General features: G+C 43.1%; 1 protein-coding gene across 4 annotated transcripts in view; it reads right to left on the bottom strand.

Annotated features, from left to right (window-relative positions):
- MAPRE2 (microtubule associated protein RP/EB family member 2) overlaps window positions 1-12356 on the bottom strand; it is a 97772-nt gene extending 85416 nt beyond the window's left edge. The window contains exon 1 of one of the 4 annotated variants that reach the window (XM_072034677.1): window positions 12248-12356. Coding sequence is in view for 2 of the 4 variants with exons in the window: in XM_027452116.3 (XP_027307917.2) it covers window positions 2878-2949 (72 nt within the window). In the remaining 2 variants the exon portion in view is untranslated. Of the gene's footprint in view, window positions 1-2877; window positions 3030-12247 lie in introns of those variants that run through there. The other 3 variants (XM_027452119.3, XM_027452116.3, XM_072034676.1) reach the window with 3 other exon arrangements.
- Between the last annotated feature and the right edge of the window lie 14427 nt (window positions 12357-26783).

Below are 26783 nucleotides of genomic sequence, written 5' to 3'. Positions count from 1 at the left end.
CCCAAGGATGTCAGTAAAATGCATTTCCATCCTTATCTAGGAGTCCAAAAGTTCATTTTTTTGGTGGTAGCAGAGGAGATGGTGGTAAACAAGGAGAGCCATTGAAGACTGTTCAGGGCCACCGAAGTTTAAAGGCTGGGTAAATTCTCAGAAGCTGCCATCAGGACATGGCCTCTCTCCATCCACTCCGCCTCCCCACCCTCTTGAGAGCCTCCTTCCTCTCCTTGGGCTCTCTCAGGCCAACCCCTTCCCATATCTGCCCCTCCAGCTCTGCACCCACCACAGCTGACACTCAAGAGCCACCCCACGCCTCTTCTCCAGCTCAGTTCTGAAGGCACTTGTGTTGCCTTCAGAAGACCAGGAAAGGAGAACCCAGAGCAGAACTTAACTTCAGTATCCACCCAAATATGCTAAAGCTTAATGCTTGAATCTTCTGATAGCAAAACTATTGAAGTGTGAGAGGACTAACAAAATACCAGTCTGGAGTAATCCAGCTGTCAGTGCCATTCTTGATATACCACCTCATAGAAATAAGTTACTTTGCAATTTTTTTACTGGCTATCTGCTTCTTAATTACTTGTCTCACCATGAAGAAGTCATCTTTGTAGACTTTCTGCATTTAATACAAATGTGGCTCCAAAAATTAAGATCAGGGGAGGAAGACAGCACCTGATGATCCTTATGGGTCCCTTCCAACTCAGGACGTTCTATGATTCAGTTTGTATTTTGGCTACTCAAAATCAGGCTATTAAAAATGATCTAAGTTTATCAAATATGGTAAATCTACTATGGGAAAACTAGTGTCCCTTCACTCATTCATGCTGAATAGCAGGTTAGTGTGACAAATGCTCTGGGTAAGTACTTTATTCCATGAACTTTCCTTTTCAAGTCACAAAATGACAAGTCATTTTAATCCCTACTTATAGGTGTGGCAAAATTTAGAGATGTGTTAAGGAATGTATCAATATCCTGAAGTAATTCTATACTGCACACTTGAAAAAGCTCAAACTTTCTCCCTGTTTTGGAAAACCCTTCCAAAAGTATCTAAAAGCAGAGGCATCTATGACTTTCTGCCAACATCAGAAGTACTTTCCTCTTCCTTCCTGAATTAGTAAATTTACTGAATTAGTAAAATAAAAAATGCCAGCAAATATTTCTGAACAGTTTGGTATACAGCAGTTTAAAAGACACTTAAAATGAACGCAATGCACTTAAAAATACATATTAAGAATCTAACCACAGCATGGCTAGATACCGGAAGAATGGCAGTGGATATATCTAAGAGGACAAGTGTCCTTGCAGGACACTGCTCTACTGTCAAACGAGCCTCCTCCCACCACAACCCAGTACAGTCAGAATTTCTTGCATATCAGTGAAAACACATGGTAAAAAGCAGAAATGGCCACACTGCTGAAGTGCCCTACAAGTTCAATATTGACAGTAAAAACTCCAAACCAAAACCACAGCATTATCAAGGTGGAAAATGTGTCTCCTCCAACTCAAGACACATTTATTTGCTCATGCCTACTAAGCACACAAAGTCAAAATGCTCCGACAGCCTTTCCAACTTCCATCAGACCATTTTGCCCAAAGGGCTGTCAGTCAGTTCCTTGCCAACTACATTAATTCACAGTTTTGCTTACAGCTGGAAGAAAAAAGAAAAATGAAAAAACTCATCAACACCACCAGTTTTGTGGAAACCATGACTTTGGTCATTTTTGTAGTGCTTGGCAATAAAACTAGAATATTTTGCAGAAAAACTAGGAGACCATTGACCTGCAAACACCTCACATGTTTTGGGAGCAGTGATTGAAAGAGTGACTTCACTCCTTCTAAACTGAAGGTTAACAAAAGAAAACCTACAGATAAAGTGACTGGAAGGAAAAGTTAATTTTTCAGATTCTTGTCTCTTGTTGCTTTTAAAGTTTCTGGAGAATTCCAGACTTTAATTTTCCTAGAGGCCTGAGAGGAGCTCCAAAATCCAAGATGTTGTTTTCAAGGTTCATTCCCCTTTTGCCAGTTCCTGTCAACAACACTTTATCAGCACACCAGTGACAAGCCCAGAGCTAGGTAACTGGTACTATGGGATTGATATTTTTAAGCTGACCAGCATTCTTAATGCATCCCAGCTGCACACCCTATGTTGCTGTGATCATTTCTTAGTACAATGCGTTTGACTTCAGTTGATGATTATGAAAGTTTTCACCCAGACATCTTGTAAACTGATACAGAGCTTTCTAGAAAAGTATTGTACCATCATAAACACCTATGTGTTCAATAGTAAGCAGGCCTTTGTAGCACCTAATCTCATTTAGGGGCATTGATAGCAACTCAAAAGACCTCTGCTGAACAGAATAGTTTACAAGCATTTATGTGCAGGTGCATAAAAGGAAACTGTGATACACTATAAGCCAGAAATTATGACAAGATTCCTGGGTGTATCAAAGAGTTATGACTAAGCCACAGCAATTATGCAATTAAGCATAGCATATCTTTTATTTGTATGCTTGAGAAATTAATATTGGGGTGGCTAACAAACAGCAGCACAATAACAAAAACCACAATAACCTCAGCATTGTAGACAGGTGGTACAAATTAGTCCCCAAAGCCATCAGCCTTCAACATCTGATCACCCTATAGCAAATAGTAATCTCTTCAAATTCTAATGAACTTCAGCATCTTTTTTAAGGTTGTTTCCCCCACACACACACTTGACTTAGCATTACAGGAATAAAAAACTATAGAGAAAAATACCCCAACTATACTCGACAAAGAAAATACAGACCTTTGAAATTACAGTAGCGCTCAGGTCTCTGCCACAAAAAGTATTACATATAAGAAAAGAACTCAGGTAGCAAAGCAGAATCCACAACTTACCTTACTTCGCTGTTTCAAAGATGTGCTTAGATGATCATTTGCATTATGGGAATCTTTATGAGGCCTTGACATTGTAACAAATTTATTTTATTTTTTAAAATAAAACCCTGCTAAATAAAACTGACAGTTGTCAGAGACTGTCAGAAGAGAGCTCCCCTAGAAAACTTCCTTTTATAAACCTCACCATGGGTGTAGCTAAATGACTAGCTCCACCCTTCATCCCACCCAGAAACTCAGCCTGTAATAAAGGTTTCTGAAGCAAGATGATCATGTTGTCAACTTCTCATGTGCTCTGTTTACTAGCAAGGAAAAAAAAAGTAGATACGTAGTTGATAGCTTTACAAGCTAATGGGAAAATGTAGATAAATACAATTAACCTTGTCCCTAATATTTGCATTTCCTGCAACTTAGTCTAGAAATGTTAAGTGGGTGATCTTGCTTGGTTGCTTTCTCTTTAAAACACTGATGTAACAACCTGAGGGAAGCCCAACAGCTTTTGCTATTTATTTGTATTAGAGATGCATCATATTGGAAACCAAACACATCTATTAACTCGCAGCAATTGTTACTTACATCACTACAACCTATCAAGAGCCTTCACCACTTACATCATGACGATGATGCAAGATCAAAGTCCTTTGCACACCTCTTTAAAGTGTACACAAGCCCTGACTGTGAAGGGACCACCACCACCAAGAACTAGATTCTGTTCCTTTGTCCTCTAACTACTTTACTTCTTAAAAAGACAGCTTTCTTTTTTTCCTCAAGGGCTAATTTAAGAGAACAGGAAGACGGACTAGGACATTGCCACTAAGGCAATATTGCCTGAGTGGTGATATACTGAACTGGTGTGTAATATAAACAGACCTACATGCATACACTCTCAATTCTTACTCAGGTTTTTGTAGTATCCCAACTGGCATTTTTTTTTTTTAAATAGAAGTATAAGGAATTACAAATGCATAGTGGCTATGGTTTTCTTCCCTGAATAGTTGAGGTTATCCTGGCACTCCTGCAGGAGCCTGGGTGTGAAATCAGAGTTCTTGAGCTGTTTGGCAGGGGTCCAGCTACGCTTCTATCATCTGGGTTTGCTTTCAAGGGAGTGATTAGGAGATTATGTTCTCGTTAACAAGATCGGTGCGAGTAATGGCTGTTATGCCCAACATTTCCTGTATTTAAGTTGAAGCGATTGTTCCATCTTGATATGGAGAGGATGACGTATTTTCTTGAGATTTTGTGGTTTGGGCCCAATCTTAACTTTAATAAGTATTACAAAAAGAACATTTATCCCTTCTCACACAGCCAGTCCACTTCTGCCTGAAAATGTTAATTGGTCTTTAAAACACATGTATCCATATGGAGCTTTTACTATATCATTAAAATACAAACTTAATATTGCCTGTGTTCATCTTCTCCTCCTCCCAAAGTGTCAAATGGATGAAAAACATATCTTCATTGCAACAAAAAGTTTTGCTTAATAAACTACAGCATTCACTTTTAAAGCATATTTTACTTTAAAATCTATATTTAAAGGACACATACTCATGTCTCTTTCTGTGGCTTCAAGTCTGCAATCTTATGTCATGCCATGTGTGAATGTAAAAATTCTGCCGTGTTCTCCAGGGACAATAAAACCATTTCACCTTTTAGAGAAAGTCTGATAATTCTGGGGAAAAGACAACATCTTCGTGAGTTCACAAATTAAGCACTGCACCTAAGAGTAAAAAAAAAAAATTTCTATTTAAATACCAAGAGCTCATTTTCTTTCCTACCACTGTGAGGCCCTCTAGCAGGCATCCTTTCTATCCACTTCAGCAAAGATTGATCAAGGGTCAATCCTGATGTCTGTGGTTGAGTTCTCACTTATTTGGGATTGATGTTCCCAAGGCATCGGGGGGAATCCAGAGGTGTGTGTGAAGGGAGGAGGAACATCACAAGTGATGGGCAAAACCAGAAAATGGGATACAGGTGCTGGTATGTTGTGCTCAGTGCAGCTAACTCTGTACCTAGGATAGGACTTGAAACCACCTTCTGTTAGGAATACACGAACAGCAAAGGTAACAGAGAGGCTTTAACTTTTACAGGCTCTGTTTTTTTTTTTTTTTTTTTTTTTTTTTTTTTTTTTTTGTGGTAGTAACTGCAACCTAATATTAAAGCCTGAAATGGTGAAACTGGGTATGGTCTGATCTGAAGCAGCTAGTAACTAAAACCATGAGAAAAAGTGCTCAGTGCCTGGGATTCACTTCTGAAAAACCCTGCACATGAGGTGGAGGTGGGGTGGATAACTGTGTATGTATATATATCTATGTATATATATCTATCTATATCTATGATTCTCTGAGTAGCACCAATGCCTCTTACAACTCTTATAGCACACCTGCACTGCCTACCAGAACCACTTTATTCCTGTCCTAATGGCCAACACAGCGTCACGCAGCTGTACGAGCAATCACACTTTTTGCCATTACAACTGCAGGAAATTGCTAAAGCTTAAGAGACCAGATCATATTTTAGCAGCTGAAACTGGAAGAGGTGAGTACAAATCAAACAAGCAAGTGGCTAGTAGGTCAGTCCTTACTGAGAGGTCACCTCAGTAATACCCACCCCCATTGATGCCATCTTGCTTTTGCCAGCTATTATCCTGCACAGGCAAGACTCAAAAGTGCATTTTAAGGTTGCAAGAGCTCCTCAAAATCTGCTCATACTTAGCAAGGCCTCAATGTTCAAAGTACAACATTTGTCTGGCTGCTGACACTTCAGGTCCAGGGGAGGACTTTGAATGTGAGTCCTGTTTTGTTCCATGGTCCCTTTCTTCCTCGCAGCTTCCTGGAGCAAAAGCTCTTGGATCGATAAAGCAGCACGTTCAGCTCCTGAACACAGTAACTGTTTCTCGATTCTCTTGGGAAAACACAATACTTTGTGCTCTGCTGCATGGCTGGGGTAAGGATAAACTGAAAATTTGTGGGTTACCCTTTCCTAGTGTCTGTCCTTTCTTACTAAATCCATGATCAGAGCAGGTTACAAGGGTTATGTGTCAAATGCTGTGCAACTGTAAACAAGCCTCTGCCTGTTAGAAGAGAGGTTTAAAGAATCATTTTTAAAGCATCCCGGAAAGTGACAAGAGAGGAACCCACATCAGCAACATACAAACTAGGGATCAAAAGAGGAGGCTATCCACTCCCCCAGCAAAGCCGGAGATAAAGAAGGAGAAAAGTAAGCTGGCAAAATTACTGACAGTAGGAAGTGGTGAAAACAGAGTGCTGCTAAGAGGAAGAGAAACAGACAAAGAATGTGAAAAATTTCTCAAGAGGTATTGTGTGAGAAAGGAGCACTCCAGAGCAGCAGCTAAACAGGCAGCAGTGAATGGGTGCAGAGCTCCTTCCAGGCACACACACACACACACAAACAAAAAGAACCCAGAAGTGGCTGAAAGCCCAGAGCTTTTGTTTTCTTAACTTTTTTTTTTTTTTTTTTTTTTTTTTTTGGGTCGTCATCTGGAATTATTTAAACAGCACTTCAAAAGTTTTCCAAGAGACAGCAAACCTAGAGCTGCTGTTCAAAACTCCAGCAAATGCAGTTTGCCTCTGACATTCCCCAGACCATTTTCAGCTGCACCTTGCAAGCTTTGCTTCCCAAATGCATATTCCTAGCAAGTTTCCTGTGGCTTGCTGATGAAGTGCAAAGGTCTTCATGACCAGTTGTCAATATGTACTCCTCTGTATCTCTAAACTTGCTGCTTTGTTTGTAAGTGTTTCTCATGGTTGTAATTGACACCAACGCACAAGAGGGAGTTAAAGGGCTAATGGTGTTGAAAGAAGTGAACGAGAGCAGACTATAAAAAGTTAGTGCAATTAATAATGGCTGAGAGCTTGATCCACAAGAAAACGTAAAATTTTGTGATAATAAATGAGCAGCTTGAAGGCTTACTCTGTATAGGTTGCACACTTCATTTATGTCAGTGTTTTTTAAATACGCGATCGCTTGGAAATAACGGGTATCGCTCAGCTTCACAGCAGAGCTGCAGATAACCCGCTGAAGAGGAACACAGCTGCACGAGTGGGACATCCTGCCCACGCCAGGGAAATCCCGGTGCACGTGATGTTGTATGCAGCTTCACAAGCCAAGGCAAATATTTGTTTTGTTGGTGCAGTCTCCTAGTTGAAGCAGCAATCCTGATAAGATAGGAGCTCTCCACTGCCTCTTTGATTAGCTTAATTACAGACATAAGTCACCCCTTCTCCTCCTGTGTATGTACTTCTATTAATTTTAACAATGCCTTTCAATAAGCTGCCAATAAGCTATTTCCAATTTTAGAAAGTAAAGCAATCAATATTTACGTGTATTTGAAGATGTATTTATCTGGCCATCAAAATCCACAAGACCCAAACCATATTTGTATTTGCAGACACTCCTGCAAAACAATGTCCTCTGATCTAACATCAGGCACGAAGAACTCAGGAATCTGATGGAAATCGAGAGAGGAATTCATCTAGTGCTTCCGTTTTGCCTCTTAGGCTGGGCCTTTTCCTCAGACTTGCAAACATTCTTGGATTTGAAAGCGTGAGCTCTGCAAGGGATGCTGCGTTCCCAGTAGAGATGAGTCATGAGATCCAAGGTTAGTTTCAAGTGCCACATTGCAATAAAGCTTCAAGAACAAGTTTATTCATAGCATTTCTATTTAGTCTGAATACGGTAAAGCCAGACAAAGCATATTGTTTTCTTTTGATAAAACTTGACATGCTTTGCTCGCAGTGTGATTCAAACTCTGAAGAGATTGTAACAAGTCTATATTAAGCCCGGTATTAATTTGGGCATAAAACAGTTACCAGATCAAAGCATATTTTCATAAAATTCCTCAGGAAGGAGTAGCCTGAGAAGATTTTTGGCTATTTCACTTTAGAAGTTGCACAACCAAACTCGTAGTGAAATCAGAGACATATTCTTCCCTGCTGACTTTAACAAGTCTATCAAACCTACCAACAGATTTACTAGTTAGAACAACTCTGTGTCTGAAACTTGAATCTGATAAAGCTTCATCTTACATCCTCCTTCCCTTTTCATCTGTCAGATCTATGAAGGAGTTGTATTTTTGGGCAACTTGTTAATTTTATGTGGTTTTAGTTTGGCATTAGTAATTAGATCCGCCTGAAAGCTTGTCACTTATGTGCATGGTGGATTACTCAGTGTTAGGACCCTACTAATTTTATCCCTTAGGAAAACTTACTCAAATGTACTTTAATTCTTTTATGTATTGAATACATGAAATGCCTGAAGAAATACTATTGACTTCTTCCTAGAAGGTGGAGAAGTCCCATGGTCAGCCATTCCCAGAAGAGGCCATATTAAAGATTAGCCTCCTGTAAAGCATTGGAACTGTTTCTGTACTTCAAATGGGACAAATCTGAAACCTGGGGTCATTCAAGGCTCAATGGAATAAAGCTGGATGAATGGAAACATCTTCAGCAACAGGCTCAGGAGATTCTGGGGCTGAAGAAATGTTCAACCAGGATCAAAGCTCTCTCCACAGACTTTGCCATGCTTTCATCTTCCTTACCACCCCTTCTCCTCCAGACCTTCTTTAGCAGACCACTGTGGAGCATCAGCCCCTCTTCGGGACAGCAGCTGCTGATCAAATTCGAGCACACTTGCCCTACCTGAAGCCCTGTTCTTGCTATAGAGACTGTTAGACAGCAGGGTAGGTTTCCTTCAGCCTTTTTAAAACCCTATTTGGACACAGCCAAAATAAAAAATAGCGCATGGCAGCCCTGCTGCTAGGCTGCTGACACTGGGCAGTGCTCCCAGAGCTGCCCTTAATCCTTCCTGCCTGTCCTGCGGCTGCGCGATGGGGATGGGGTCAGCCCACCAATGACATACACAACATGAAACAGCTCCAGCTGCATCTTCAGCTAGTAAGATGATAAATACTTGTCCTAACAGCTTTCCTAGGGCATTCCTGTTTTCTGGATCCTTGCCCTGTGGTTCAAGTTCTGCCTTTTACTTTCCTCATTCTTTAGCCCTGTTGTCAGTCCCCTTTTCCCCACACCTGACCTTCCCACATGCAGACTAGTCACTGCTTCTTCTTTACTGTCCAAGAAGTGTCTCTTCAATGCTTTTGTAAAAAAATACCCCATTTGAGGCTTTTCCCCACCTACCTTCCAAGACAGTCTATACACATAGTTTCCCTTGCTCCCCTTAGGGTCCACGTTGCTCTGCCAGAGCTCAGTCTTCGAGTTCCCTCTCCCAGAGGCTGTCATTGCACGGACTGGCAGCAGGGAGGGTGCGGAGGCACCCCTTGGCACTAAGGATGCAAAAGTTGTTGCAGATTGCCCAAATCGTCTCACCTTTTCAGCAGTGAGAAATCTATCCCCACCAAAGCTGCAAAAAAATCACACAGGCAGTCACAGCTACCCTAAACTTAGTGTTTAGCTAAGCCAAAACAGCAAGTTTTGTATACACACATCCTATGAATATATACAAATAAATGGTATATAGAGAGGTGCTGAAAGATTCAGGATCTCATTTAAGCCTCACCCAACAACAACACATGTGCCATCATGCCGTGGTTGGACTTTGGGCCACCAGTGACTCAGAGCAATGCTATCGACATGTTCGCCACCGGTGCTTTCTGCACCAGCTGCATTTTTCCTTCCCATGCCTCATACAAACACTGGCCCAGCCCAGCTCTTTGAGACAGCAGCTTACAGTTTTTAACATGATATTGTATCACTCTCCAAAGGTGCCTGAGGGAAAAATTCCACTCACCTAATTGTGTTAGTCTGAAGTTTCTCCCTCTTCTGGGATTAAGCTGTTGTATTAAGGTTTCATTGTGGCAGGAGAAGCCAGGATAATGGCTATTTTAAGCAAAACCTGAATGAAGTGTTTTAGGAAAAGTTGTAGCAGTTTTGAAGGCTCCCAATTTTTTCCCCTCCAAGTTTAACTGCAGATGAATTCTTGTGATTACCCATTCAGGTGTGTGTGTATGTGTACAGCACTGTTTGTGGTTTACATAATTACTCCTCCAAGTATTTCATCAGCATTTGGAGGAATGGTCAAAAAATAACACAGAAAAATATCTGGACAAGGCTTCACGTCAGCAAGAAGAGACAGTATGAAGTAGTTGAGAACACTTGGACCTGTAAGAGCTGAAATAAACCTAATTTGAGAGGTTTATTGTCAAAGAGAGGACTTAGATTTATAATATCAGGCAACTTAGATTTATAATATCAGGCAACTGAAGTTAATCAGGACAAGGCAACACGCACTAAATCAAAGGACTGAAATATCTATTCCAGTCACCCACCGCCAGTCAGGACTGTCACTGTGGTTATTTCCAACACACTTCAGAGAACAAGCAATAAAGACTCCATGTCCTTCTGAATCATCTGCTTCTACGACCCTTGTGGAGAGATTTCGAGGAGCAAAAGCTACTGTACAGGCATCCCTGATCCTTCTTGGGGGAATAGACTACATGGAGACATAACCTTGAGAAACACGTGGTATGTGGCCTATTGCCAGAAGCTTTAAATAAGCAGAAGACACCCCAAATTACCAAACCATACCCAGCACAAGGAGTTCTTTCAGTCTGTTAGGGCTGCTGGCCAGCTTATGCCAACCTACCGTGTCACACCCCACAAGGTGAGGTCATAGAAAAGTATCCAGATTTTTTCCCTCTTTGAAATATATCCAGAAGGTGTAGGTATCACTAAAAGACACCAAGCCCATTAGACGTTAACTGCCCTGTCTGCTGCAGTCCCTGGTTCCCTCCCGCTCTCCTACCAACCTGATCCTTTTTTCCTTATACAGGTGAAGCAGCAAATGGATTCTGCATGCTGAATTTGAGGCAGACTGATAGAAACAACACTTACCTTATGAAAAGTCAAATTTATAAACTGTTGGTCATTTCTTAAGCCCTTCCTTCTATTTCAATAGCTTACGTAGCACCTTCCTCTACTAGGGGCAGCGTGAAGCTTCACTATCCCAGCAGCAGTACCAAAAATACTGTATGTTTTAGGAAGACACAGAGCTTCCTGCAACTCAAACACTGTATGAATGATAGATACGGCAGTAGGTGAGTTAAGGGGTCATAACTTCGCCTTTCCCTGCTTTTGGGATGATTTTCACCACAAGGGCTTTACTAATAAGCAGCCACTGAATCTCAGCAGTGGTTGTGCACATCCCCGGTGCAAGACAAAGGCATTTTGTGCTCTTTGTGTCTTCCCACCCATTGGGTGGAGGCTGGCCCCACACATCCAGCTGTGTGCCTGAAGATGGAAGCAGGGGTAGAAGCAGGGGTCCCTGTATCTCAGTGAAAGGAGATGGAGCAAGCATGCATACAGCAAGGATTCGGAGAGCATTTGGTCCTTGACCTGGACATCCTGATACAACAGTGCGTACAGCTGCTCACACAGCTGTTGAATAACAAATATCTCAAGATGCCCTTGAGATGGTTCTTCTAAACACCGAGCACTTGACTGAAGAAATCAGAATCAAACCAGATTTACCCTGCCATGGTGCTCCTGCAGAAGTTTTTGAAGAGTTCATTTTACTTTAAAAGATAGCATCTTTTAAAAGAGCAAACGCATCTTATAAAATAACCTTTAAACTGTATTTCAAACAAAGCGTCATACTGTTCTGCTGTTCCACTGCTGAAATGTCATCTCTGCCTCACTGTTTGTCTTCTCTTAAAACAGGGAGAAATTGCTGCAATACTTAATTAAAAAAAAAAAAAAAGAAAAAGAAAAAAAGTTTTCACCTTCTTTACCGCTTTAGATTTCTCTCTGTTTTAAGTCGTGGGCTTATACCATTAGTGCCATTTCCTTTGCTGCACACCTCGGGGGGGGCAAAGATAAAAAACGAATACCCCTTTGGGGGAGGCGAGCAAAGTACGACAAGGACTACAACTCACTGCAGGAAAGCACCAGAGGGCTGTTAGCAGAAGCAGCTGTTCGAAAGGGAATAAATAAATAAATAGAGCGGTGGCAAAACGTTTGTTTTCATAACCCCACGTGCACCGACACCGCACGGGCGGCTCGCAGCTTCAGGTGGTGCTGCCGCAGGATGCTCGGCCGGCCAGCGCAGCGCGCTGATTCATCGGGCTGCAAGGTGCACCCTCTGCCAGGGTCCTTCCCCGCCACCTGGAGCTGCTTCAGCCCCTCGCTCCGCGTCCAGCAGGACCCTCGGCGTGCACCCAGCGCCTCCTGCAGACCCCCAGCTCCGGACAAGAAAGACCCCGGGACCCCCGGACCCCCGGACAAAGCCGCCCCCTCCCCGCCCCGCTCCTGCTCCGGTTCCCACCGCGCCTCTCCCGGTGCCCGGGGGGACACGGGGCGAGGGGCGACCCCAGCCCAGGAGGGGCCGGGCGCTGCCTCACCTGCTCCGCTCCTCTCCGCTCCTCGCCACCGCTGCTTTTCCCCGGTCCCTGCCGCCCGCCCCGCCGCCAGCCCGGCTTTGTCCGCCCGCCCCGCCCGGGATTCGCCACGTGAACCGTGCGGGCACCGCTCCCAGCGGCACGGCTCGGCTCGGCACGGCAAGGCACGGCTCCTCTGCGAGCCCCCAGCCGCCCGCCCCCGGCCCCACCGCCCCCTTTTCCCCCCGGAGTCCCCCGGAGCCCCGGCAGCACGGGGGGGGGGAGCCGTCGGGGTCCCCCCCGTGGTCCTGTCCTGCCCGCGTGGAGCCCCGGGTTTTGGGGTTTTGGGCTCGGTGTCACGCAGCCCTGAGCGCTGGGGGGAGGCGAGCTCTGTGTAGGACGCTTTCCCTGTTTTTTTTTTTTTTGGGACGGTTTTTCTCCAAACCTCGGCTCGGAGAAAAAGAAGCGGCGCGGCTCGGTGCCTCCCTCTTAGCGCAACCCGATCCTTCCCTCCGGATGTTAACTTAGGGCAGGTTTAGAGGAAGGGAAAATTAAAAAAAAAAATAAAAACAGGGGAGAAAAAAAAAAGCTCCAAAGCTCTGAAATAAATAGCCGGAATTTGCTGTAGCCTCTTGTTCTACGCAGGGGAAGGCATCGTGTCCATCAGAGGAGACGGTGCCGTTCCTTCCCGAGTGGCTCCGTGTGGGTGAGCAGGACCAAGACCCAGATTCCTCCCTTTCCAGCTGAGCACAGTATGGGATCCCATGGCCCCAGGGATGTGCAGATCCCATACAGACCTGGCACAGCAGCCCTGTGGCCCCACTGAACCAAGGGGAAGGAGATGGGGGAAACAAACCGGGTCTCCAACCCTTCCCATGGCTTGGGTCAAAGCCAAGGTGCAGATGTGCACCGCCACCACCATGTAGGTCAGGGCCACCTGCTCCAAAGGATGCAAACCAGGGCTTGAATTTTGCATCACAGCGGACAAATCTCTCCTGGTAGAAGGGCAGCAGCAGGGCCACACCGCCAGCACCACCCCGCACCACTGATGAAATGACGCTAAAACATCCAGCTGTCAAAACAGGCCGGGAGGCCAAGCGTGCCCGTGAGCCCTGCTGCTTTTCACAGTTCAGACACCTCACAGATGTCTGAAATGTCCCAAATATGAGCACTCGCAGGTAGTGCAGAGTGGCCAACATTTCAAAAACCTGCCATTCAAAGTCAAAAGAATTTCCTGGCTTTTTTGGCAGTGTCTGAAAACTGCCAAATTTCTTCCTAGTCCTGTCACTTCATGTCATAATGATATGAAATCTATTTTTGTGTCCACGGAACAATTAGAGGATTTTACTGCATCTGCAGACTATGCTTAGCAGAGTTTTAAGATCAAAAGATATGCTATTTTTGTATGGTCGTCTCTGGAACTTTGCACAGCAGTGTCTGAGCTGCTGGTGAACGATTTTGTCATCAGCCTGTGCCTGAGCAGTGCAGGAATTCGGTTATCTGCTCTGTGCAGGAAGGGAGGCTGCAGAGCAAAGAGAGAAAGTCAAGCTTAAAAAAGTCCTTTCACTTTTGAGCACGCCCAGTCCAAATGTCCACAAGGAGACCTGCCATCCCAGGAGACCTGCAGGTTTAGCGACAGGTCACCACTTGGTGGTCCCTCTCTCCTGCTCAAGGATCCCAGCACCCTCGGTGAGAAGTGCAGTGGTGTGCTGGGTCTCAGGTATGGCCCCGTGCTCTCATGTCTGGCAGTGCCTCTCATGGTGGGCAGAGTGGGTCACCCTGTGCCTGCACACCACAGTGCACCATGGCCGTGATTTCGCAGAATCACAGAATGGGTGAGGCTGGAAGGGGCCCGTGGAGGCCAACTGGTCCAACCCCCTGCCCAAGCAGGGCCACCCAGAGCAGGGTGCCCAGGACCATGCCCAGGTGGCTTTTGAAGACCTCCAAGGAGGGAGATCTACAGCCTCTCTGGGCAACCTCTGCCAGGGCTTGGTCACCTGCACAGTAAAAAAGTGCTTCTTGATGTTTAGATGGAACCTCTCATGTTCCAGTTTGTGCCCATGGCCCCTTGCCAGGACGCCACTGAACAGAGCCTGGCTGCATCCTCTTTGCACTTCCCTTCCAGTGTTTATAGACACTGATAAGCTTCACCCTGAGCCTCCTCTTCTCTAGGCTGAACAGTCCCAGCTCTCAGCCTCTCCTCAAAGGAAAGGTGCTCCAGTCCATTCATTAATTTTGTGGCCCTATGTTTGTCTTGTTCCAGTATGTCCGGGTCTCTTTAGCTCTGGGGGGGACCCAGCACTCCAAGTGTGACCCCACCAGTGCTGAGTAGAGGGTAAGGATCACCTCTCTTGACCTGCTGGCAATGCTTTGCCTGCTGCAGCCAAGAATACTGTTAGCCTTGTTGGCAGCAAGGGCACACTGCTGGCTCACGTTCAACTTGGTGTCCACCAGGACCCCCCCCAGGTTCTTTTCTGCAGAGCTGTTCTCCAGCTGGGTGCCCCCCTGTGCTGGTGCCTGGCATTGTTCCTCCCCAGGTGAGGCACTTTGCACTTCCCCTTGTTGAACTGCATGAGGTTCTTGTCAACCCTGAAACAGCTCAGTCTGGTGGAAATTATCTCCCAGAGCCTTCAGGTACATCAGAATGCTCAGAAATGAGGATTTATAAAATTAGAGAGAGATGTGCTGAGGTCCTTGAAAGGACTGAGATGGGGATTTACTGATCATGTACATTAATGCAGAGGCTGCCCTATCTGTTGACATTTTAACATGGGTTTCCTTCTCTCAGACACTATCTGTGTCTCTCCATTCTACTCAGATGCCAGCACCAATTTAAAGTTTTTTTTTTTTATTTATTATTATTATTATTATTATTATTATTATTATTATTATTAGTTTATTTTTTATAGTCCCTCCACAGTAGATTTTGCTTCATTTGGTGGACAGAATTTTGGGTCATATAGGTGTCCAGCATCAAGGGGTGTCTGGACCAGGTTAAAAATTTGTTTGTGGCCAGTCAAACTAAACCATTTGGTTTTGTGTAACTTTTTACCATGTTCTACCAATGCTGCTGGGTGTAGCAGCCAGTGGTGGGGTGGCCTAAGCAATCTGGTTTTGCGTATGAACACTGTTTTAAGATTAAACATTTGTCTCATCTCTAAAACTAGATGCTTATTAGTTATTCCTTAAGAAAACTTGCTCTGTGGCTCATGCATGGATTTCTGTTTAGCAAATAAAGACTCCAGAAGATGGCTCCAAATTGACAAAGGAAAGGGCAAAGTGACATACTGGCATCTTAACTTTCCTTCAAACACAGAAGGAGGAGCACCTAAAGATACAGCTGTGACCCGGTCAGAGCTGTCCTGACCTAGAAAAGGCCACTGCACTTGCAGGGGTCAGTGAATTATCTGTCCCTGCAGAGCATTAGGGAAACATGTCCATCTTCAGCCACACTTTTCTTGCAGGGAGAAATGATGACTTTTAGTTTTTTTAAGAGCTCTTTACACTTGATCTTTAATCACTGATGGAAGAGTTGCAGTTAGGTTACGGGACATAATCTCAGTGTAATTTATTACCAAAGGCTTTTTTTTCCTGAACTCCTTTGACCCTGCAGCCTCCCTGATGTTAATCCAGTGCAGGGTCACGACTGAGGAGGGAATATGGCCTTTTCACATTCATTCTTCATAGCTGTAATTAATTATCTTCATCATCTTCATCAGTGAGTGCAGTTAAAAAAGGAGGAACAAAAGGGATGTCAGTCTCTCTAATGCATAACTGATTTAGATACTCTTCCATGAGCATTTGGTCTTACTTATTATCCAAACCATAGGAAAAACAAAGTGAGTGGCTGATTCCTCTAGCAAATTCATACACAAAAGCCACCTATCTGAATAAAAAACTTAACATTTCCTCTTGCAGTTGTTTCTCTGTTTCTTCATTTACTACTTCATTAACTACAGGAAGGGATTCCCGTACAGTAATTTCTTTTTACAGTAGCCAACACGTGCAATATATTTCCCATTAAAACAAATGGGAAGACGTCAAATTAATAGACCCTATTATAATATAGAGCTGCAGCTTTTCTTTCTGGAACACATTAATTAAATAAATAAATAAATAAAATTATCTCAGGGTAAGTAGTAGCACTTTCTAAATGTCACAATTAGTCTGGTTAGACTGTCAATTTGTAGAACCTGTTGAAAGACAGGCTTTTTCTCCCCTCATACAGATTTTCCTTCTTAGCTGGAACAAAGCTTTTCAAAGCTTTTCAGTCTCTCCCTCTTTTTATTTATTTATTTATTTATTTTTTCCCCTGGCCAATTGTCCTCCAAGTCCCACAAAATTTTGTATTTGGTCAAAATTTACAACTTAATATCTAGAAACCTCTGGGGAAATCCACAGAAAACAGTAATCTCTTGCTATTATTCCTACTGGATTTGTTGATATATTTATATATTTTACCTTTTAACCCAAGTGTCCCCAATGTGCTTAGAGCTCCAGTCAGATACCCTTTCCTCCCCAGGAGGCACTGTGTAGTGAACAGGAGGCCTGAATGCCCCACACCAGCAAAAGTTGGTCTGGCAACCACTGCTAAGGTCAGCCAACAATGCCAGCTTAACCTAACAGCCCTTCTGCTCTGCTCTGTGCTGGTGTGGCCTCACCACGTGTGGTTTTGGGTCACAATATAAGAAGGATATAAGACTATGAGAGAGTGTCCAAACGAGGGCAACAAAGATGGTGAAGGGTCTAGAGGGGGAGACTCATGAGGAGCAGCTGGGGTCCCTTGGTGTGCTCAGCCCCGAGCAGAGCAGGCTGAGGGGAGGCCTCATGGCGGCCTGCAGCTCCCTCACGAGGGGAGCGGAGGGGCAGGCGCTGAGCTCTGCTCTCTGGGGACAGCGACAGGACCCGAGGGCACGGCATGGAGCTGGGACAGGGGAGGGTCAGGCTGGGGGTTAGGGAAAGGGTCTGCACCCAGAGGGTGGTCGAGCACTGGGATAGACTGCCCAGGGCAGTGGTCATGGTACTGAGCTTGACAGAGTTTGAGGGGTGTTTGGACAACGCTCTCAGACATGTGGTCTGATTTTGGATGGTCCTGTGTGGAGCCAGGAGCTGGACTCAATGATCTTGTGGGTCCCTTCCAACTCAGGATGTTCTGTGGTTCTATCTGTCTGCCACTCATACTATGAACATGTAGCCTTACACCCAGCAGTGCACCCCACAGGGCATACAGCACTTTGAAGAATGCATGGCCTCATTAAATATAGTGCCTCTGTTACCTCTCTCTTACAATAGCTGTGGTGAGCAGACCAGATCTTCAGGAGGGAAGGAGGCTCAGAAAGCTTTGCCTTGTACTGTGTCAACGTGGTATTCTGATCAATACATTGTACAGTACTTTTATGGGAGTTCTTCTCCCTGCTGAAGCCTTGAGAAAGGAAAAAAAAAAAAAAAGTACAAATTCATTAGTGGTAAGCTGGGTTATTAAATTGTTCAATTGGATTCACACAGCCCATTTTACATGGCGTGTGTGGAACAGAAGTGATATGATATATCAACTGTCATTCTTAATATTTTATAGTGAAGCATAAATCAGCAGAGGGATAAGTCTGACAAGTCTGACTCAAGGGCATACAGATTCCATCACCTTTTATGTGGTATCGCTCAAAGGTAGGCTTGAATAGAGCAATTCCTGGGTCATGCAGGATATAATCAGTTGCTTCTGTTGCTGTCCTAATACATTATTTCTAGTAGGTCCAAACCAAGATGTTTTGGTGCAGTTCTCCCCTCACGTATTTTAGCTAACATACTTGGCTCAGGGAAGGACAGCATTAAGTGGTAATTACCTCAGCCCAGTTTCAACATTAAAAATTAGGTTCTTAGCTGCATCTGCATATTTGCCCACTCTACCACTATCCCTGGAGAGCAATCCCTCTTATCTAACCTTACTGTGGCCCTGGTATAACATGCTACAGGAATGAATGAATGAGTTTTAAGAGCACATTTAATTTAAGGGGTGCTATCATGAGGTCAGGCCCACGTATGGTCTTTTAAAATGATTCTCTCCAGGAGGGAGATTTTCTAGCACTGACATATGCAGGTAGTGGTGATAAATGTATTCATGCCAAGTGAATAGGCAATATTTGAAGAAATAGATGCTACAGGCAAGTTCTTCATTAGGGGTTATGCAATAGCACCTGCCAAACAAGGTCCTTTACAGAAGAGCTCTTAAGCATGCACTTCCTATTTTGCCCACACCTAAATGCTTTCCTGATTAGGATGCTCTCTTGAATGTGTGCCAAATACCTCATTTCCAGAAGGATGCCCAAGTCTATTTTGGGGATTCTCTTCTGATTCACCTTTGACCTTAAACTTTCAGGATTTGGGAATATTTCCATTCATTATGCAGAAGTTTTCATCAGTAAGAGCCTGGCTACTTGAGTGGCCTTTTTTGCTGAATTTGGGATGGTTAAATCTTTCAGGGTCTGTCAAGTGTGAAAGCTTTTTGTGAGGCTGTGTGGCTGCATTCCCAATGGCAGGTGGTTTCTGGATTGGATGGTCACTGCACAAGTCAGGAAAGAGGCAACCCCCTCAAGATTAATATAATCTTTGTTATCAAACAGCAGAGAGGCATTTGCAGCAGTCCAAACAGACTGTCGGCAGACTATGTTTTGAAGGTGGTTGTAGTGTAAAAATGAGATAGGTCTCATTTTTTTTAGTGAAAACAGAGTACAGTCCCTCTGTAGATTGTGACAGCTCCCAGCTGCTGGGACCTGACAGATGCGAATTAGGGGAAATACACTGCAAAAGTGAGGAACAGCATCAAGAAGCTGAAGACCTCCTTTCCTTTGAAGCTTCACCTACGCAGAGGTGGGATCGTGCTGATATATGTGGGACAGAAGCAGATGGCTGAGCAGACACTGTCTGTGGCACCTCACGGAGCAGACATAGTACCTAGCAGAGTGTGAATCCTGCCCCCGTATCTCTAACACACCGTGGGAACTGAAGTTGCCAAAGTGCCTCGGGAAATGCAGCAAATGTCTGACAAAACGGTTGCTAATGGCCATGTGCCATTGTGCAAGGTCTCCTCACCCTCCACAGGTGTCCCCCAAACCATGTAAAAGTCAGGAAACCTCCGCTTTGAAGGACCAGACTTATCCTTATTAGAACTGGAAGAAATTCTGCTCCCTGAGGGAATAATTAGGAGCTGAGCTGAAACTCATTTTGAGCACACTTTGCCTTTACAGTGGTTTTCCTTTGCATCAGGCCGTCTGACTTGAAGGTTGATTTTTTTTTTTTTTTTTTTTTAATTGAAAACATTGTGTGCATCTCACTGTAACAGATGCTGGAGAGAGCCCTACTGTTCTTCCCATTGCCTTCAGGAAATGAAAATAATGAAATAAGGAGCAAAGTGGGGAACCACCTAATCTGAAAGGAACATTTTTTCCTCCTAAGCTGAGGTCGCTTAGGGTAATCATAGCAGCAAGAAGCATTGTGATACCCATATGCAAAGTAATAGCCTTAACTAGCATCATGGGTCAAAGTGGTTCAGTTTATGACATATGACATTGGTATTTCTAAATAAGGAATGACAAGTAATTAGAAATCTCCTGTTTTAGTATTACCATAGAAACAAGCCATCTAATAAGTAAATGAACTGTGTTTACAGAGCTGAATCAGGTCTGAGTGAATCTGTAAGGACTAAAACTAACAGTGGAAGAGTCTAGGGGGCTGAATATCCTACTCAGCAGAGCATTGAAAAACCCTAACTAACAACGTTCACCCCGCCACCATGTGTTTCTTTGTTCTCTCTGAAATTAATTCTGTGCACTATCCATGTATGCATATTTGGCTTTGTCTCACAATAGTGACTAACAGTAAGAGAACAAAAACACATTTTCCTGTCAGGCTGTAGATTTTCTGTGAGTGGTTCACAAATGATTTTCTGTATAAAAGGTAAGTTTTTATCAAATACTACTTTTGAAAATGTGTGCTCAAACAAGTAACTGTTCATCCATTACAGTGGGTAATAAAGAAACTAATGACAAGTGACTAAACCATTTCCCAGAGGACTTAACAATTTGCATAAGCAACGCCTACCTCCACAAACAACTTTCTCTCCCACAAACACAGTGAATTTTGAAGTTAAATGTCCTATACAAGGAACAGCCATAAAGGAAAACAAGGAAGAAATACCAGACTCCTGAGCAAATAGAATCATTGCTGAACCTAACAAGGTCTCTGGTTCTTATTTATATAAAATTATAAATATTCATACCATCTCAGTAACACAAGAAGTGGAGGTCTATATCATGACTGCTGATCAAAGTTATGACTTCAAAGTTTGATTGAAAACCCAGACTCGCAGTTTTTATGAGAGGAAACTTTGTAGAAGTACTGACAACTCATGTATCGGTGTAGTTAGAGAGATTTCAGTAAGGAAGTGGTTGTATTTTAAAGGATAGTAGAGATCTCTGGAGAAAGATGTATTAACATGAGATGATAAATGTAGTTCAATATATATGGGATAGAATATATATTTCAAATTTATTTTGAAATGCTGACACAAACGCAGGAAAGCATGAGTCTGGAGAATTACAGAGGGCAGATTCCAGCAGTTCTGGCCTTGCAGTGGATGTCAAAAGAGCAGCTTCCCCTATTAGTCATGATAAGAAAATATATCCTGTATTCTTGTCCAGCCTTGCTGCCTCCTTTCTCCTCTGCACAGCAGTCATGCTTCATTTTGAGTAAGTGGGTAGCACAGCACTCCAGAAACTCTGGCAACAACATATTTAAATTGTCATGGACTGTATTCTGCAATGGGCTGAATGTTTTGGCAGTAGTTTAGCAGGGGGAATTATCCTTGGAACAGGTTTGGCTCTCCTTACAGAATCAGGCAGTGGCTCTGCAAAGAAAAGTCCTGGTGAACCTGATGGCCACATTACTGATCTGAACTGAAACCTCCATCTGAGCACATCCTCTACTGATGGGCTGGCATCCCTAGCTTCTAGTGATAGCAAAAAAATGAGCAGAGCTTTACAAATGAGCCGAGGATAATCACCATGCCCCTTGCCTGCGGAGTTTCAATAAGAACTGAGTTCCCAGAAATAAGAACTTAATTCCCCAAGTCTTATTTAAACTTACTTCAAAAGCAATTAGTTGTCTAACATCCTGAAATCAAAGGAGACACCTAAATAACTCAAGAATTTTGTTGGGATTTGGCACGTATAGATACATTGGCCCGTATTCTCAAACAGCCTCCAATTTCTGATGATGATAATACGGAAAGTCAGATAATTCTCATCTCCTGGAACTGTCATTCTGTTTTTAATTATTTATTTGCAGGCAAGGAAATACAACTCTTTTGTGGTATTGCCTGTTGGGCTGGAGCTTTGAATATGAGTATAGCTGTAGTGGAGACAGTATATACATTGTAAACTCAAACTAGGCAGGAACAAAACAAAAAAAAATTACCATAACAAATATTTTTTAGTTATTAAGGTGTGTTGGTTTTGACTTGCAATAAAGGACATCTTCTGCACTGAAGAGGAGAATTGTCTGGGAGCAAAGCCAGTAGTAGCAGTAGTAGGAGGTAGGAAGAGGAGAACTACAGAGATATGTTTGTTACAAATTGTCCAGAAAGAGGCTGATTTTAATGATTAAGTTAAACAAATAGTACTCACAGCTCTTTGCACCACAGATGCCCTGATACTAATGAGGCTTTATAGAAAGATACACAACAACAGTAGCTATTGCTTTTTACTGTTCCATGGCTTTGTGAGAAGTAAACATAAAAATAACAATAATAAAAAAAGAAAACTCTCAAATCCTCCTCTACATCTGACCCTATTACCTTTTAAAAATTATCTGTCCACAAAAGCAAGCTTCCTTGAGCGTCATGACACACAGAGTATCGTATGGAAGATAAGATTTGTCGTGGCCTGACTCGCTGTGCTTGAGCTGGCGCAGGCTATCTGTCCTTTGCACGCACACATTCGCGCTCTGCTTGTCCTCCAGCTCTCTACATGTTTCAAACAGACAACGACCCAAGAGAGAGGTATAGGTCACGAACATGTCTGTCATCTTTGGGCTGTTCAATGCACCTCGAGGTTAGGAAGCAGGGCGGACACATCAGCAAGACCCTGAAGGCAAAAGTGGCCGGGAATTGCATTGCACGGCTGGGGTCCTCCCCTCCACAGATGGCGATGGCCTCACATCCCGAGGACAATCTCCTGCCAGCCCTGCCAGTCCCCTGGCTTGCTGCCCCCATGGGCCATGTTTGGATCGTGGATATTGACTGCAAGGCTTTCATTGTCTGAAGACATTGAAATGACATTGACATTGACGTTGACGTTGATGTTGACATTGTGTGTTCGAGCACCAGTATGCCATGAACACTCCTGTGCGGAGGTGGTACATCCCTAGGTTGGTTTAAATCGGTCACACAGTCGATTCTACCAAAACATTCAAAGCCCTTCTCAGTAACTGGAGCTATGCCATGACAAATTTCTGCTTTTGGCATGGAAGAACATCAGCTGTACAGATATACTGAAAAGTTACTGGAAACATTCTGAAAAAGAATCTGTATTTTTCAGTTTCCTTAGTTCTTACATTTGTTTTGAAAGGCCAAGGCTGAACTGGAAGAATTTAATTTAGAAGATTGGGAATTTTACCAAAGTTTGAGGAATTGAAAGCAGAAATAGAGACTGAAACCCTAGATGGGTGATCAGTGCAGGTTGATCTAAAATTGACATGTCAGAATGGAGTTTCTAATATTTTCATCATTTCCGTAAGACCTGAAATTTCAATGATTCAACAATGCAATGATTCTCTAACAAAGGCATGGTTTTTAATTCATGGAAATGAAGTTTCAAATGCAATTAAAATGCTTATACAGCACCACCTAAACTAGATTTTATATGTTGTCCTCTATTGCTAATGAGTCAGCAGTGCTGCTTCCACTTTCATTGTTGCTAACTCTTGCCAGTTTTAAGCTGGCAAGACTATTAAACTATTGGTTACTATGTCATAATATATAGAGAAGCCCATGGTGCACCTGGATTTATTTTTTTCTCCCTACGCTTGTTTCTAAAAGAAAGAGGAAGAGCTACACAGAAAAGCAACAAGGAAGACCAAGGATGTGGCACAACTTCTGCTCAAGGAGTGACAAATAGGGGTGCTCTGTAGCCAAGAGAAAGGGCAAATTAAGTTCTGAGGGAGACTGGAAAAGTTATTTGAGAGTGATTATTTGCTCTCTTACAGAAAAAAATAATATAAAAAGAAAGAAATTGGGGTAAAACTTGCAGGATCTAGGTGTCAGACAGAACAGATGCAATAACAAATGTGTTCTTTGTCCGACAAGTATCTAAACTGTGGATCTCATTACCAAAGCATGCTATGGACCCAAAAGGCTAAAAAGGGTTAAAATTGACTAAATATATTAATGGAAGAAAAATCCTCTGGGGCCACTGAACACAGAGATGCCATGGCTGGTCCAGGCGTTCCCTGAGCTGCAGTCACAGAAGCCTGGTAACTATATTAGGAGAATGTCGCTACATTACTGCCTATTTTTATATTCTTCCTAATGTGTGCAATATTTGTTACTGAAAGAGACAGGATCCTGGACTAGCTGGACCTTGAATCTGATCCAGTGTATCTGTTCTTGTGATCTTACATTAACCTTCATCAGGAGAGAAAGGGGGGACATTTCTGTACTCAGGACTTTGAAGCCTTTATGTTCAGTTCCCAGAATTTAGTAAAACAAAATGAAACAAAAAACAAAACAAACAAACAAACAAACAAAAAACCACCTCACACCTTTAATCTTATGTTTTTTTTTTTTTAAATCAAGGTCATGATTTTTGAGGGATTTGGGGTTTCTGAATAATTGAGTGATATTGCATGGTAAGAAAGTACACTGACGTGCCAAAAGAGTCCAGAAGATGGTAGATAATAAACATATTCACAGCTGTTTTCTGATAATCTTGAGGTACAATAGATTGCATCATTCCAATTTGCAGATAAATCTCTGGCAGCATTATGAAACAGTGCTTCTTCCTCAACACTTTTTTTTTTTAAAAAAAAAAAAACAAAACACGATACCAAGAACCAACAGAGGCTCCTTGACAGTTTTTATAAATTGTACAGGACCTCCCTCTGCTAAGTGTCCCACTTGTGTCTATGTGTTATCAAGTGTAACTTCAGATGAGTTAAATTAAAAAATTCTAATTAAAAGATTAGGAATGTCATTTTCTCTACTGCCAAGAATCCAAGAGAGAATCGACAAATGAAGTTGTTAATGCGAGCTGCAGAATGGTGCTGTATGTAGCTTTATTTTTCCCTCCTCCTCCTTCATTTGAAGCTCTGATAAATAAGTCATATTCACAGGGGTCAGAAGGGAGAGAGAAAAAGAAGAGATTATTGCTTAAAATTATCAGACTGTATAGGAAGCAGATGTAACCATCCCTTTGATTATCTCCCCTGGCCAGGATGAGATATGGTCTACAGTTCATGGCTCATTCCTCATAACCAGCGAGGCAGAAATGCAATGTAATGAAAATTGATCTATAGAACATATTCGATTAGTGAAATATGAGCAAAGGAATTACTTCTGAAGAAAATGAAAATTAAGAGGGTATGCCAGCACAAGCAGACGGACAGATAGGCATTGTTTTTATTCCTCTGGAAAAGCAGATGGGGTAAGTACTGGATGAATTCACCAAGTGGAGTTTACTGCTTGACCTACATCTTAATCTCACACCATTCAACTATAGAAATAGAAAAATAAAAATAATAATAATAATAAAAAAAATTAATTTTGTTCTTTCACCAGTTATCAGAAGACATTTTGGAAAAGTAGAGAATGGCTTCGCTGCTAAAGAATATTCCATTGCAGCAATATGTGCCCTCAATTTGCTTTTCTTCAACTTCTCTCTGTGTAAGCCAAGGCAAATCACTGATGTCCTCCTGATTCTATGTTTTTTTTTTTTTATTTGTAAAAGGTGGGTAGAATACACTGGAGTTCTGTGAGAATTAATGTAATGCAGGGAGTGCTTTGATTTCCTTGGGCAACAGGTTTACAACAGCCTAAAAATATGTTGGGGAAATAAATGCATTCCCTCTTATCTGAAATGTGGATCTTTTACGTGGTCACTTGTATGTTCTCAGCAAAATAGTAACAAATGATCTTTCCATCTGTTCAGGCTCACTCTTATGGTACAGAAGAAAAATAACTTCTGTTGTTTAGATGAGCAATGAGAGAACACGGAGCAAATCAGTGTAAGCAAACACTCAAGGCTAAAGCCATACAGCATTCAAAAGCATGCATAGGCTGAATTGTGTTCATATAAAACATTTATGGGCTAATTTAAAAAAGGAAATCATAAACAATTGGGTATATTTGTAGAAAAAATCATTGAGAGAAAAGAAGCTAAATGTTTAAAATAATTTTTTCATTGCCAGTAGCTCAAGCAATTCTTCTGCATTATTTTGCAAGGAAATGCTTAAAGCGTTTGCTGCTCCCTTTGAGTCTACTAAACCACCTCCAGGGATTTCCCCTTTCCACGGTACCCCCGCCTCAGCACCTAAACATGCTTCCAGATTTTCTCCACATTTGTTTTCTATGACTGTATTTTTCTGACAGACTTTGAAGGGAAAGCAGCACAACAAAATGCAGGAAGTCCCTGCCCTATCTCCCTGGATCCACTCTCACTGCTGCAGAAAGTCGTCCTGCTGTCCCAGCCCATGCTCGTGCTGCCTCTGGGACAGGGCCATGCCCTGCAGTGGAAAGTGAGGGCTGCAGAGGAGGAGCATTGGGCACCAGGGCTGCTCCTCCACAGGATGGCCATGGGACAGACCCAGCAGTTCAGGGGGCATGTAGCGACAGGGACACCACCTTCACCCCTTTCTGAGATCTGCTGGCGTTTGCTCATTTTGCTCCTTTGTACCAAAGATCAAAAGTTTTTGTCTTCTCCTATCACCAAACTGCTGCCAAAAGAGGAGACAAGCAGCAAGCTTGCTTCAAGAGAGCATGTGAGCAAAGCCTCCAGGATGGAAATACTTCACACAGTGTGCAGGCAGGTACAGCTCTCAAAGGGAGCTGCTCTTGCTTTGTGCCAGGGTGAATTTGGTCCAAAGATCTCAGCCTTGGGCTGAGCCTCTCCTTTGTTTTCATGTTCCTGTCCAACAAAAACCAGCTAGCAGCCAAAGCATTAAAAGGCAGGCTCAACCTCTTCACTTTCATGTTGACTTTTTTCTCCCCTCCCTCAGAAGAAGAGGAACGTCTGCCAATGACACGCAGCAATCAGGCCCATCAGTAGCCGTGGATGGCCAGGCCTGTGGTCTCACAGCCACTCTGAGCAATAAGATCAGGCACTGTGTGATTTACAGCTGTTGGTGGTGAGATGGGAGTCCTTCCTGATACATAATTTGCTGAGAGAGAGTGAGGAGCTAAAAATGCTGCCAAGGAAGGGGTGCCTTCAAAGTGGGCTCCACTCCTGGAGGTGTAAAACTGCACACATTTTCCATTCCTGGACACTGAAGGAGAATCCAGAGGAATACCTTTTGA

Source organism: Anas platyrhynchos, chromosome 2, assembly GCF_047663525.1.
Source record: "Anas platyrhynchos isolate ZD024472 breed Pekin duck chromosome 2, IASCAAS_PekinDuck_T2T, whole genome shotgun sequence".
NCBI lineage: Eukaryota > Metazoa > Chordata > Aves > Anseriformes > Anatidae > Anas > Anas platyrhynchos.
This window is presented reverse-complemented; position numbering and strand designations above follow the sequence as displayed.